Below are 12,068 nucleotides of genomic sequence, written 5' to 3' on the forward strand. Positions count from 1 at the left end.
TTTTATTGGCCACCGTCGCGCTGAACGCTTGCATCACATGTCTGACATCCACCGAGACATTCTCCACGCTTCGCCGAATTTTCTCTTCCTTTTTGCTTTTTCTTTCTTTCTTTCTCTCGTCGCACGTGCGCTTCGTCGTTTAATTCTGGAGCCAGAGATTAATCGCTCTCTTCGCAACGAGCGTCGCCTCGTACGTGGCACGGCAATGCAAATAAGGCGAGGTCGATGATGAACGGTCTCGGAGAAAGGCTTACGTGCACCGAACGTATCGCCGAAACGCGTACAGGTACAGTCCTGTGCCTAACGAAATCTCCTATTCGGGTCACGCGCTGTTGGCCTCGCATGTCGAAACGTTTAAGATGCCCTCGAGCCGTCTAGACGTGCGAGTATCGAATCAAAAGCTCGCACCCCGTTCGCGGCTTCTTATACACTCGTGTATAGCGTGTAGTACAATGCCAGTGCCCACCAGGTCCGGTACGCGCGTCTACTCCCCGTCTAACCAGTTCCGTGCAGTACGGCGAGAGCTACGGGTCCCGTCAGCCGAGCAGAAAAGAGAAGCAGAAGGGCTCCGATCGCCCTCCGCGCGACGCCGACTGAATGGAAGTTTCCCGTCTACCTTCACTGGAACACGCAGCCGGATCTCGTTGCTCATTGGCTGAGAAGAGCCTTATAGCCTACGCGGCACTGCACGAATTTGGTGCTTGAATTTAGTGTCCCTGTGTAGCATATGCAGGGGCTATAGTTGAACGTATGAATATCGCATCTGTATGTACTGCACCTAATTGCATTTACCGCGCTCGCTCCTCTCGTTCCTTGCGGCCACACTTTCGGCGCCGGAAATGCCTGGAGTACTTTTCGATGAATCGGCGTCGGCTACTTCACGCGGAGGCAGGCCTTTATGCCACCCGCGTCTTCTTTCTTGCGCTTTGGCGAGAGAAAGCGAGATAAATCTTACTTTTATCCTTTCTCTCCCTCCCTCTCTCTGTCTCTGTTTCTTTTCATTTTTTTCCCCCGCAGCTTTTAAAACTACAACGTGTCCTTGGACGATAATTTTATGTGCGCCGGCTCGTTCGCCTCCGACTTCGCGATCTGTGCGCACGCACTGCGAGATGTCGTTGATCGTATAGGCAACAGCCATGGCCATAATGTCCGCGAAAGAGGAGGAGAAGAGTTAGATAAAGGTGAAATCGAAGACCGACCGGGCATATCTCACGGGCATTCTTGATTTACAGCTTTCATCACCTCTATCGGCACGTCTGTCTTACACAGCATAAATCGTCTGCCTTCTCCATGTTGATGTCATTTTATTTTTTTTCCCTCCGCAAGCCTCTTTCGTTATCGGGTGTTAATGGCTGATGAATGTCCCGGCGACCTGCTCGAACGACTATTTCTGTGCCGGTAGGCGGGTCTCATGAAGCCCAGAATAGAGGGGCTTTAGGTTGGATGGATGGATGGATGGATGGATGTATGTATGTATGTATGTATGTATGTATGTATGTATGTATGTATGTATGTATGTATGTATGTATGTATGTATGTATGTATGTATGTATGTATGTATGTATGTATGTATGTATGTATGTATGTATGTATGTATGTATGTATGTATGTATGTATGTATGTATGTATGTATGTATGTATGTATGTATGTATGTTATGAGCGTCCCCTATGGAACGGGGCGGTGGGTTGTGCCACCAAGCTCTTGCTAATATACTGCCTAATGCGCTACCTAGGTTAAAAAAGAAAAAAAAAGGGCAAAACCCACGATGAATTCCCTTAATCAAATTTTGTCACCCCCTAGTGTGAACTTTGTTTTTGTATGTCTCCGTTTTTTGTCGTATTCCTACTTTTCTTCCACCAATCTTCCAATCGCCTCTGACTAATTTCTATTGCGGACATGTTTACTTTCCCCCTGCTATCGCTGAACCCAGGGGCTTCTAAATCCGGTGGTGCTAACCCAGTGGTGCCTAAATCGACCGCTGGGCAGATATCTTCACATTCGAATAGAGCATGCTCCAATGTTTCCCTAGCCTTGCTGCAGCAGGCACATGCTTCTTCTTCCTTCATATATCTCGCCTTATAAGCGCGTGTTTTAAGGCATCCTGATCTCGTTTTGAAAAATAATGAGCTTCCCTTTGAGTTATCATAAATTGTTTCTTTCCTGATTTCATTTTTTCTTCTTAAGTACTTACTCATGGCAGGTTTCTTTTCCATTGCCGCCACCCATGAGATTACTCTGACTTTCCGCTTGACGTTATTTGTTGCTGTGTTGCCCAACCTACAGGCCGCATGCTTGCTGGTAAGATTCCTAGTTCTTTTCCTCCACTGTGAATCAATGTTTTTCCTGTACAAATACCTCAACACTCTCCCAGCCCATTTACTTTCTTCCATATTCCTCAGTCGTTCTTCATAATCAATTTTACTGCGAGCTTCCCTCCCTTCAAAACTAGTCCAGCCCATATCCCCCTGCACAGCTTCATTTGTAGTCTTCCCTTGAGCGCCCGATGCGAGGCGACCCACTGACCTTTGGTTCCGATCGAGTCCTGATTGCACCCGTGATTTCAAGCAAACAACCGCATTTCCAAATGTAAGTGCTGGAACCATTACACCTTTCCACATACCTCGGAGAACCTCGTACCTATTGTATCGCCATAGCACTCTGTGCTTCATTATGGCTGCATTTCTCTTCCCCTTTACTGTTAGTGTTTTTTTTTCTGTATTTCCATATATCTATTGCCTTCGTTTATCCATATACCAAGGTATTTATATTCTTTTATCAGAGCTATTTCCTGGCTCTGTATTGCCACTGTCTGTTCACTGTTTTCATTGAATGCCACAACACTTGATCTTCTAACGCAAAATTTCAAACCGAAGTTCTCGGCCTCCTGTCCACAGATATTAGCCAGACGTTGCAAATCACTTAGCTTGTTAGCTAGCAACACAATGTCGTCCGCATAAAATAAACCTGGAAGGTGTTGTTCTACTACTGTACCCACCTGTTTGTATGATATATTAAACCCGACATTACTTACTTCTAACGCCCTCTCAATGCTCACCATGTACATCATAAACAGCAGTGGGGATAAAGGGCATCCGTGCCTCAGTCCCTTGTTGATATGAACTTTCTCCTCGCTCCTCATCCCTTCCCATTCAACGCAAACGAGATTTTCTAGGTAAATCTCTCAAAAGCTGTAGACAGTCATCACCTAAGTCCTTCCCTTCCAGAATATGCCACAAAATGTTGCGGTCTACGTAGTCATAGGCCCCTGTAATGTCTAAAAAGGCCACATATAACGGTCTGCTTTCTATTTTTGATATTTCAATACACTGAGCAAGAAAAAATAAGTTATCCAAACGGCTACCTATTCTGAAGCCATTCTGAAGTTCTCCCAAAATGCCATTATTCTTTGTCCACGCTTGCAGCTTTATTTTAATTACCTGAATTGCGAACCTGTATATTACCGATGTAATGGTCAGCGACCTATACGAGTGAATTCTATCTTTTTCCTTACCTCTATAAATTAAATTCATTCTACCTTGTCGCCAGCTGTCTGATATTCGTCTATCTATTAAAGCTTTCTTCCACTGCTTTCACCAGAGCTTCCTTACTTTTTCGTCCTATTTCATTTATCAGCGTAACAGGAACCTCGTCTAGCCCTGTGGCTGTGCGCTTAGGAATTTTGTCTTCGGCTTTTTTCCAGTTGAAATTTGTCAGCACCAGCTCCTTTCCCATCCGGTTCTCTTTCATGCTCTTTTTTTTTTCTTCAAGTACAACCTCGTCATTGCCTTGGAAAGATTCGGTTATTTTTTTTTCGGATGTAATTTCATGCCGCGTCCCCTCCAAGTTTGTTTCCATCTTCGTCTGGGATATGTTGTTGACTTCCTGCCTAATAATTTTATGTAGTTACAAGATATTCTAGGTGCGGCCTTCTTATTCTCACATATTTCGGACAACCAACGTTCACTTTCACCTTTTATTTTTACTTGCACCATTATTTGAAACATAGATTTTTCTCCCGGTATATTTCCCATTTACTGTCTACTTCATGCTGCGGTAACTGCGCCTTCTTTGCCTGCCTGTGCTCTCGGGATGCTTTTTGACGTTCGGCGATCGCTTCTCGTATCTCCCGGTTCCACCAACTTTTCAGTTGCTTTTTTCCTTTCCAACGAATATGTTGTATCTCTTCCGTATTTCTGTCGTTAGTACACTTAGAAGCTCACCATATTCCTACTCTTTACATGGCCATTTTCCAAGTTCTTCCTCGACTCAAGTGACTATATTTTCTATTTGTTCAGCGTTCAAATTTGGACTGGCCATTTTGCACTCCTTGCTCTCTTTCCGAACTACATATCCCATTTTCAAAATGATGCGTTTATGGTCACTGCCTATGCTGCTATACCCTTCCTCATCAATGACCATTTCTCTCAACTTATCATGAATTCCTTCTGTCATCAGACAGTAATCGATGGTCGTTTGCCGGTTTCCCACTTTCCACGTGATCTGTCCTTCACACTTAGGCCCTGTATTCACGATAACGAGCTTATGTTGCTCGCAAATATCTAGCATTGACTTCCCGTTGTTGTCGGTATAGCCATCTAGATTCTGTATGTGGGCATTCATGTCACCTATAATAGGATAATTTCGACATCATTCCCGAAATCCTTAGGCATTCCACTAACTCTTGATTCTTCTCTGTGCAATTATTTCCAGTCCACAAATACGTTACGCCCAGCCAAGTCTTCTTTCCTCTCATTGTACACGATAACCAAAGATGATCTTGACATTTTGAATTTACTCGTTTCTATTTAACTCCCTGATGAATGAGCATTCCGACTCCCCGTCCCTTACTTTTCGATTTATATCTGTTGCACCCTTCCCTAACATAATTCTCAATCACTGGCGGCTCTTCCGAGTCTCTAAGGTGCGTTTCTGTAACCACATAGACCCCTATTTGTTCTCTATTTAACTGCTCCTCAATATCTGCCCACTTTTCCTTTCTTCTGCCGCCTTGCATGTTTATGTAGTCAGTTGCAAGGCGAGCTCTCTTTCTTGTTTTCCTCCATTTTCCGTTATTGACGGCGATGCTATTCTGAGGTTCCCTTAGGGGACCTTCTTCATTACTACCTACTCTGTCCTCTTGAGTGCCGTAGGCTCCCTAAAAAAGCAACAGCGTGACCAGCAAGTCGCCAGCCCACTTCTCGTGCGAGCCTGCAAGTGAAGTGGATTCAGTCTCGTTCAAAACAACCTCACCTTTTCACTTCCCTGTTTACTTCGACAACCTCGAAAGCCTTCTCTCGGCTCATTTTCCATATGTCGCCTCATTAGCAGCCATTACGGCTCTTTGTGCGTGACTGTCTCGTACAGGCAACTCCGGCACCGTGCACACCACGATCTGCACCTGAGGGTACAGCTCGCGCAAGTCGTTTACACCCTTCGCCAAGGGCTGGGCTAGTCCTGTCCCTTTCCTGTCTAGGACGTCTATTAGCCCACCTGCTACTATGACAAGGTTGCGCACGTGGGCATTTTCCGGGAGCTTTGCTTTTACTCGCTCCTTGACAGAATTAACCCAGTGTCAGCACTGGAAATGTCCCTACCGCCACTCTTTTATCGCCTTTCACTCTCTCCACAATTAGGTTTGAGTCACCGGCGATAATCACCATTTCACTCTATCCTACTGCCGAGGCCTCTCCCTGCTTTCCTTTGTCCTTTTCCGCGTGATTCGGATTTGACAAGGGGCATTGACCCCTGCACTCTTTTTTTTTGTGTGTGTGGCTGCCTCAAGGTAGGTGCCGCTCTTTCCAGCTACCCCCTCCCCAGGTTGCACGCATTCCACATGCTTTGCTGGCACTCCCTCTCCTGTCACGTCGGTAGACTGCGTTCCACTGTTACGACCACTCTCGTTCACAATGGCGGCCCTGTTCAGCTTTTCCTCGGCTGCTTGAAGTTCTTTTCCACCACCTTCCGTGCATCACGCTCCTTATTTAGCTCATTTTTGAGCTGACCTGTTTGACAAGCTCATCCTGAAAAGCATCCATTTTCTGCAGCCTAGCATCGACATCACCGTGTCTGCCGATTGACTCGATTCCCTCTCCATTCCCATCCGTCCCCTCGTCTGCATTGAGGGACTCCCTGCACACTCCCGGCTTTCCCGGCTTTCTTGCCATGTATCGCAGGCTTTTTCTATTGCAAATACCGAAGCTTGCAGAGCACGTGCCTTCTAGCAAAAACCGATACGCACAGAATCTAAATCCTCAAAATACAGTAAAGTAATTAGTCTCCGCAGCGCCACCTGTCGTCCGCGAGTGCGGTGGACGAGCGTAATAAAAAAAAAATCCTTTTATTTTTCTTGCCTACGTACTCTGGGTAATTTTATGACGACGCTAATGCCTTTTTATGCCGCAGGCAACGATTTCAATCGCCCACGACCTTACGTATAACGTGACTCCCGCGAGGTCGTCTCGATGGTCGCGGTGCGCAGCGGAGAGCATACGAATGCGTAGCCCGAATAGTTATGGCTGCTGTCTGAACGTTACTAAACTAAAAAGATGAAGGCGATTGGCAATTAATCCCAGCATCTCTTGTCGCTCGCCTGCTTGGCACTTTGTTGCGACTTCGGTGCTTTACGAGAAAGAACAACGAAGACGCTGGGCGAAGTTCTCGCTTGAACGATAACCTTCCTGCCCCCGATCTCGGCGACGTAATTGGTGGTGGTTGTAGATGGTGTAGGCGAGGCCTGTTCGATTTGAAATGGGTTGCTATCGCTTTGTGTAACCGTCGTTCTAGGAACTGCACATCGTGACTTTGCTCACTACGCTCCTTATGACGACGCGGAAATACCGTATATGGGTGGATGCTGTGCCCATAATATGCAAAAGCTCTTTGAAAAAAAAAAAAGAAGAGCCTTGCCGTGAATTCAAAAGCAGCTGAACAAAATTGAAAAGAAAGCTTTGCTATATATCGCTGATTACGGAGGAAACACAAAACCGTCTCGTGGTTCAGCAACAAGAAATGAAAAAAAAAAGAGTATGCGTACATGCACAATTTATCACTTGGGACAACGTGTGAATCTTTCATCGGCCTTTCGCTATCTCGATATGTGCGATACAATACACAAAACTTCGAAGGGTGTGAATGTTCTGGCTCATGATCGCTTCGTAAGGACGGTTTATCCTACGTTCTTATACGCCTTCCACTGTTTGCAGTCTGACAACAGAACATGTGATTTCTGGACAGTTGCAAGCAGGCGCGGACTGCGGGTCCTGCACGCTCGGTAGCGCGTTTGAGCAGGTTCTCAGGCACGCTCGCCACAGTATATATGGTGGCTCTCAGGGAGTTCTCTTATTTGCAGATGTAAAACAAACCCTGAGGGGCTCCCTCCGTAACAAGAGCTAGTGAACCCACGATAGAGACTTTCATGTGACAGCTTTCATATGTAACGAGCCGTATGCGCAGGTCTTACCTTAATTCCATTTGTTGAAGCAATAGCTCAAGGGCGCAGTACGCAAGCTGTGGTCCCATCTTTCCGTTGTTCTTTCGCTATGATAAGCCAGGTCATTAACTAGATGTCATGGACGCCTTGTTCCATTCCCTTTACCCACTTCCTCAATATGGCCTCGAGTCATTATGTAAATGTAGACTTAGATCCTAGTGTGGAAATGACATGTATACATTCTGAGATCTTATTAACCTCCACGACTTCTGCTCTCTCTCTTTCTCCCACATTTGCAGGGAGGCAACTGCAGATGGCCCGCAAGGGTCGGGCTTCACTGCAGCACATCCTCTTCCCCATCCACATCGCCAGCGGGCGGCCGCGCGGTGCCAACGCCACGGCGCGCAGCTACAGCGTGCGCTACGCGCGGCTCAGGATGCGCATGATGAGCCGGCGGCCGACGCTGGTGCGCATCTACCAGCTGCTGGAGCCCGGCTGCCCCTCGTGCGAGCGGCGGCTCATCAACATCCGACGGCTGTCCCGCAAGGGCCGCCACCGGATGGACGTTGCCGAAGCGGTCCAGTCCTGGGTCGACCAGCCCGAGTCGAACCACGGCCTGGACATCGAGTGCAAGCCGGCGTGCCGGCTCTCGCGCGACTCCGCGCTGGACGTGGAAGTGGCCGAAGTGCTGAACCGGTCGCACCGCAGCTACCGCAACGGGCCGGCGGGCGTGCTCCTGCAGCACCACCGCGCCATCGACTGCTCGCACGGGCCGGACAACCAGACGGACCTGTGCTGCCGCCACTCGCTCAAGGTGTCGTTCGCCGAGATCGGCTGGCACTGGGTGGCCGAGCCCAAGGAGTTCGACGCGTACATGTGCAAGGGACGCTGCCCCAACGACAACCGCAACTTCAACAGCACGCACGCGCTCGTGCAGAGCCTGATGAGCGAGCGAGCGGACGTGCCGAGCCCGTGCTGCGCGCCCAAGTCGCTCAAGGGGCTGAGCCTGTTGTACCAGGATGGGCCCGACTCGGACCTCTATACCGTGGCCACGCAGCAGGGCATGGTGGTCGAGGAGTGCGCTTGCCTCTGAGCAGGATGGCCCGCCCACGGCCAGGGCGCGAACCAAAGATTACAATGTGCGTGAAGCCACGGGCTACTATCATGGCTATCAGGGCAAGGACGCGGCGGGCCCTGGGAGCGACGGCGAACGATGTTGTAGAGAGGAGAACGCTGTGCGCCTTCGAGGTGTCGTGTGTTGATAACTGGAAGATATGCTCTCCTTGTGAGGCTTAGCCACGTTTCTTAATTTATTTTATTGCGCAGGTTGCCTGCGGCGTATTCGCTATTCCAACTCGCCCACATCAACGCGCCATGTTAGGCTTAAGACACAACAGACGTGCGTGTATAACTCGTCCGTTACGTTGGACGATGCGTTGGTGAAATGCTCCAAGACGGCCTAATTACTGGCAATGCTCGTTCCGACGGCAGTTCATGGTTTATACGGCTTTACAGTGGAACTCGTAAATGCGACGTTGTCGCCATGTTTACAGTAGCACTACCGCCATTGGCTTGCGGCCGTTCGACACTGTCGTAACTCTAGATGTGATCGCTCCTCGAGGCAGTTCGTGCGCGTCGAACAAAATTGTTTCGGTCGATGTGAAAATATCGCTTTAAGTTATAAATAGAGTTGGCAGTGTTCGGGAGCGTTCTAAGTGCACTTAGTGAAGCACGAACAAACGACCGTGAATAGCAATGGCCGACATTCAAACGAGAAAAGCTCTGGAAAGCATCGCAGCAAACAGCTGCATTTTTGCTCTTAGGCATGCAGGACAGAATAACTGCTACTTTCCCGAAAGTAAAATGCTGACGTGGTCGTTGTGCCATAACCATCAATGACATAACGAATGAATATAGTGGCGCAGGATTTCGCAGACCATGGCGCGGCTTCAGCGATTAGACAGAGCATTAAAGAAGCCTCCAGCAAGGGTTTCAATGAGGATGTCTTTCACAGCGTAACTCGCTTCCACGATTAGTTAGGCTTGACGGGTCTCATGTTAGGTTTAGGTGACAGTGGAGGAAGATAGCAAGCCAAACTCGACTTGTAGGTTGCACTTTTCGAATAGCAAGATGCCACTTTCACCAAGAACAAAAGCTTGGTATGCCAGAAAGTGACGCAACAGTAAAACGTGGATCGCGACACCACCGTTTAGTCTCCTCAGCAACTTTCGTAACGCCACAATAGGTCGCGGTAACAAATCCCTGAGGCTCGGTAATTGTCGTTTATTCATTGAATTCCACTGCAGCCTCAGCCCTGCAGTTCTCCACAGTTTCTTTGGAAGAAGGGCGAAAAGGGCAAAAGGAAAACGAAATCGGACGTCACGCACTGGCTTCATCGGTGTCGAGGTCTGTGTGCAACATAAGTTAAGGAAGGCAAGCTTCGACAAACACTTGGCCAGTACTGCTACAAACTGATACGATGTCTCATCACATCGTTAAGATAACATGTCTGTCGTTAAGATAACAGAGGAGACCAGAGTTTAGGGAGAACCAGATAACCAAAACAAAGCATTGAATTCTTCGTCAGTGCAGTTTCCTACTGGTGCCATACGCACCGCTAGTCTCAGGTAAGACTCAAGCCGGCAAACCCGCTTGTCTTGACGTCGGGGTGCCAAGAAGGAAAGGAAAAAATACCTTAACTAATACGAGTTAATACGAGCGTCCATACTTTCGATAACCAGAGATACGGTTCTAGAAGCTCGTTGGGAAGAAAGTCTTCGCGCACACAGGAAGCACGTGATCAGCGCAGCCTCATAGGGGGTCCCGTTGACCACGCGAGGAAAGAACAGTGTGAGCGTCTCTCGAGAGCTGTCCCATCGATCTCTCATATATACTGCTGTCACACGGACACTTTCAGGCCAGCTTCATTTTCAGAAACAGACACGTTGTGCGCAGAAAGAACATCACAATGTAGATCAACAACGACGGAGCGTTGTCCGTCTTCTTTGTGGTGTAACTCGTGTGCGCTAACCCAACGCCACGTCGTTTTGGAGTGCTTGATTTAAACGCATGAAGAACTCGGCGCATATCGAGCGAAACATGTAATTTTCAAGCACGCTTGCCTTTATTTCCACTGTGAGGTTTTTACTTCGATCGTATTCGAAAAGTCCGATGCAGGTCGACCCAATCAGACTTCAGCGGGGGTCGAAAAATCCCGCATAACAAGAGTATTACTGAACGGTCAGTTCCCGTCTTATGCACGGCGTATGTTCGCCGGTCGGCTCAGCCTCACTTCCAGGGTTCGCCTCGCTTTGCCAAAGAACATCCTTGTTGTCGTCATTGTCGATGTCAGTGTGCGCAATCTAAAGACTGTAAGACAAATCCGACAACCTAAAGAACAGAAAGCAAATGTCCGCGCACCAGGGTACGGTGTCATGTTCCTTCCGAGGCGTATTTCCTCTCAGAGCCTCTTAGTTTCTTCAATTTTGTTTTCCCCTAGTTGCGCGCGTCGCGCGGCCGTCCTTCTAGTGTTCAAAATGACCTGTGATAAAGCGCTGTCCGTTTGAGACGTCGCGACGGGACGCTCGGACGCGCGCAACGTTTATAGGCAACGGATTCGCCTTGGTGAAGTGGGGCCTCCATTCCTACCGACACTGCGTGCTCGGGCACTGTATAATTCCACCCCCCCCCCCTGCTATATTCTTTCCTCGGCGAAAGCGCAACGTCGTCGGAGGAAGCCCTCAGTCATCGCGTTCTTCACGGACATCCACGACCCTTCTCTCCTGTATCAGCGCGCGCACGACTCCGTCTCTCCAGCTCAACGCAGTGGCGCTGCACGGCCGCGGCTCCCGACCAATCGAACGAGAGACGACGTGGTGACGCACATCCGCACTCTGCGTCCCCGCGCCATCTGGTGTAGTCTTCAGCCATCGTCGCGCTGCGCTTTCACGTCGAAAACCCGACGACGTTCCGAAGCTGCTCCCCCCCCCCCCCCCCGCTCTCCCCAAATTCATGAGCGCCGCTTTGCGTCGACTGCGCGGAGTGCCACTTATAGGCCTGTCCCAGTCTGGAACTACATTCCTGCGCACAGGCTCGGCGGACACGGCGCCTTTTCGCGCCTTGGGACTTTCACGTCACTGCACGGATCTCGCGAGACGGAGTAACGCGCGCAGTGCGGTCGGGCGTTCATGTTACAGTGTTGTGACGTCACAAGTGAAGTGAGCGAGGTATCTCCACACGAAGAAAGCAGAAACTAAAGTGTATTGGACAACGGAGCCGCTTTAAGCCCCGTGCTCTTTGTGTTATATAAAGTATGCGAAAAAAAAAAGTGTCTATGTTGTTTCCCCGAAGACTGTGTGTATCAATAAAAGTATCTCAAGCATGTTAAACACTAGTGTTGCCCCACATTTATTAAGATATGAGTAATGAGTAATACATATAAACACACACACATCATATATAAACGTGTGTGCATGTGCGTATATATATGCATGTATATACAGGGTGTCCCAGCTAACTTGGACCAAGATTTTAAAAATGCCCAAGAGTTCTAGAGAAATCGTACCGACTGCATAGTAGCCGTAGTCTTATGTACTTACGGTGAGCATTTTTAAAATCACGAAGTATTACTTAATTGA

General features: G+C 48.6%; 1 protein-coding gene across 2 annotated transcripts in view; it reads left to right on the top strand.

The window, feature by feature from the left end:
• Positions 1-11,819, top strand: part of LOC135903696 (bone morphogenetic protein 4-like) — a 71,272-nt gene extending 59,453 nt beyond the window's left edge. For both annotated transcript variants that reach the window (XM_065434041.1, XM_065434042.1), the window contains one exon: positions 7,731-11,819. In XM_065434041.1, coding sequence (XP_065290113.1) covers positions 7,731-8,524 — 794 coding nt within the window. In that variant the 3' untranslated portion in view covers positions 8,525-11,819. The remainder of the gene's footprint in view (positions 1-7,730) is intronic.
• Positions 11,820-12,068: the final 249 nt, after the last annotated feature.

This window comes from Dermacentor albipictus, chromosome 9 (genome assembly GCF_038994185.2).
Source record: "Dermacentor albipictus isolate Rhodes 1998 colony chromosome 9, USDA_Dalb.pri_finalv2, whole genome shotgun sequence".
NCBI classification, from domain to species: Eukaryota; Metazoa; Arthropoda; class Arachnida; order Ixodida; family Ixodidae; genus Dermacentor; species Dermacentor albipictus.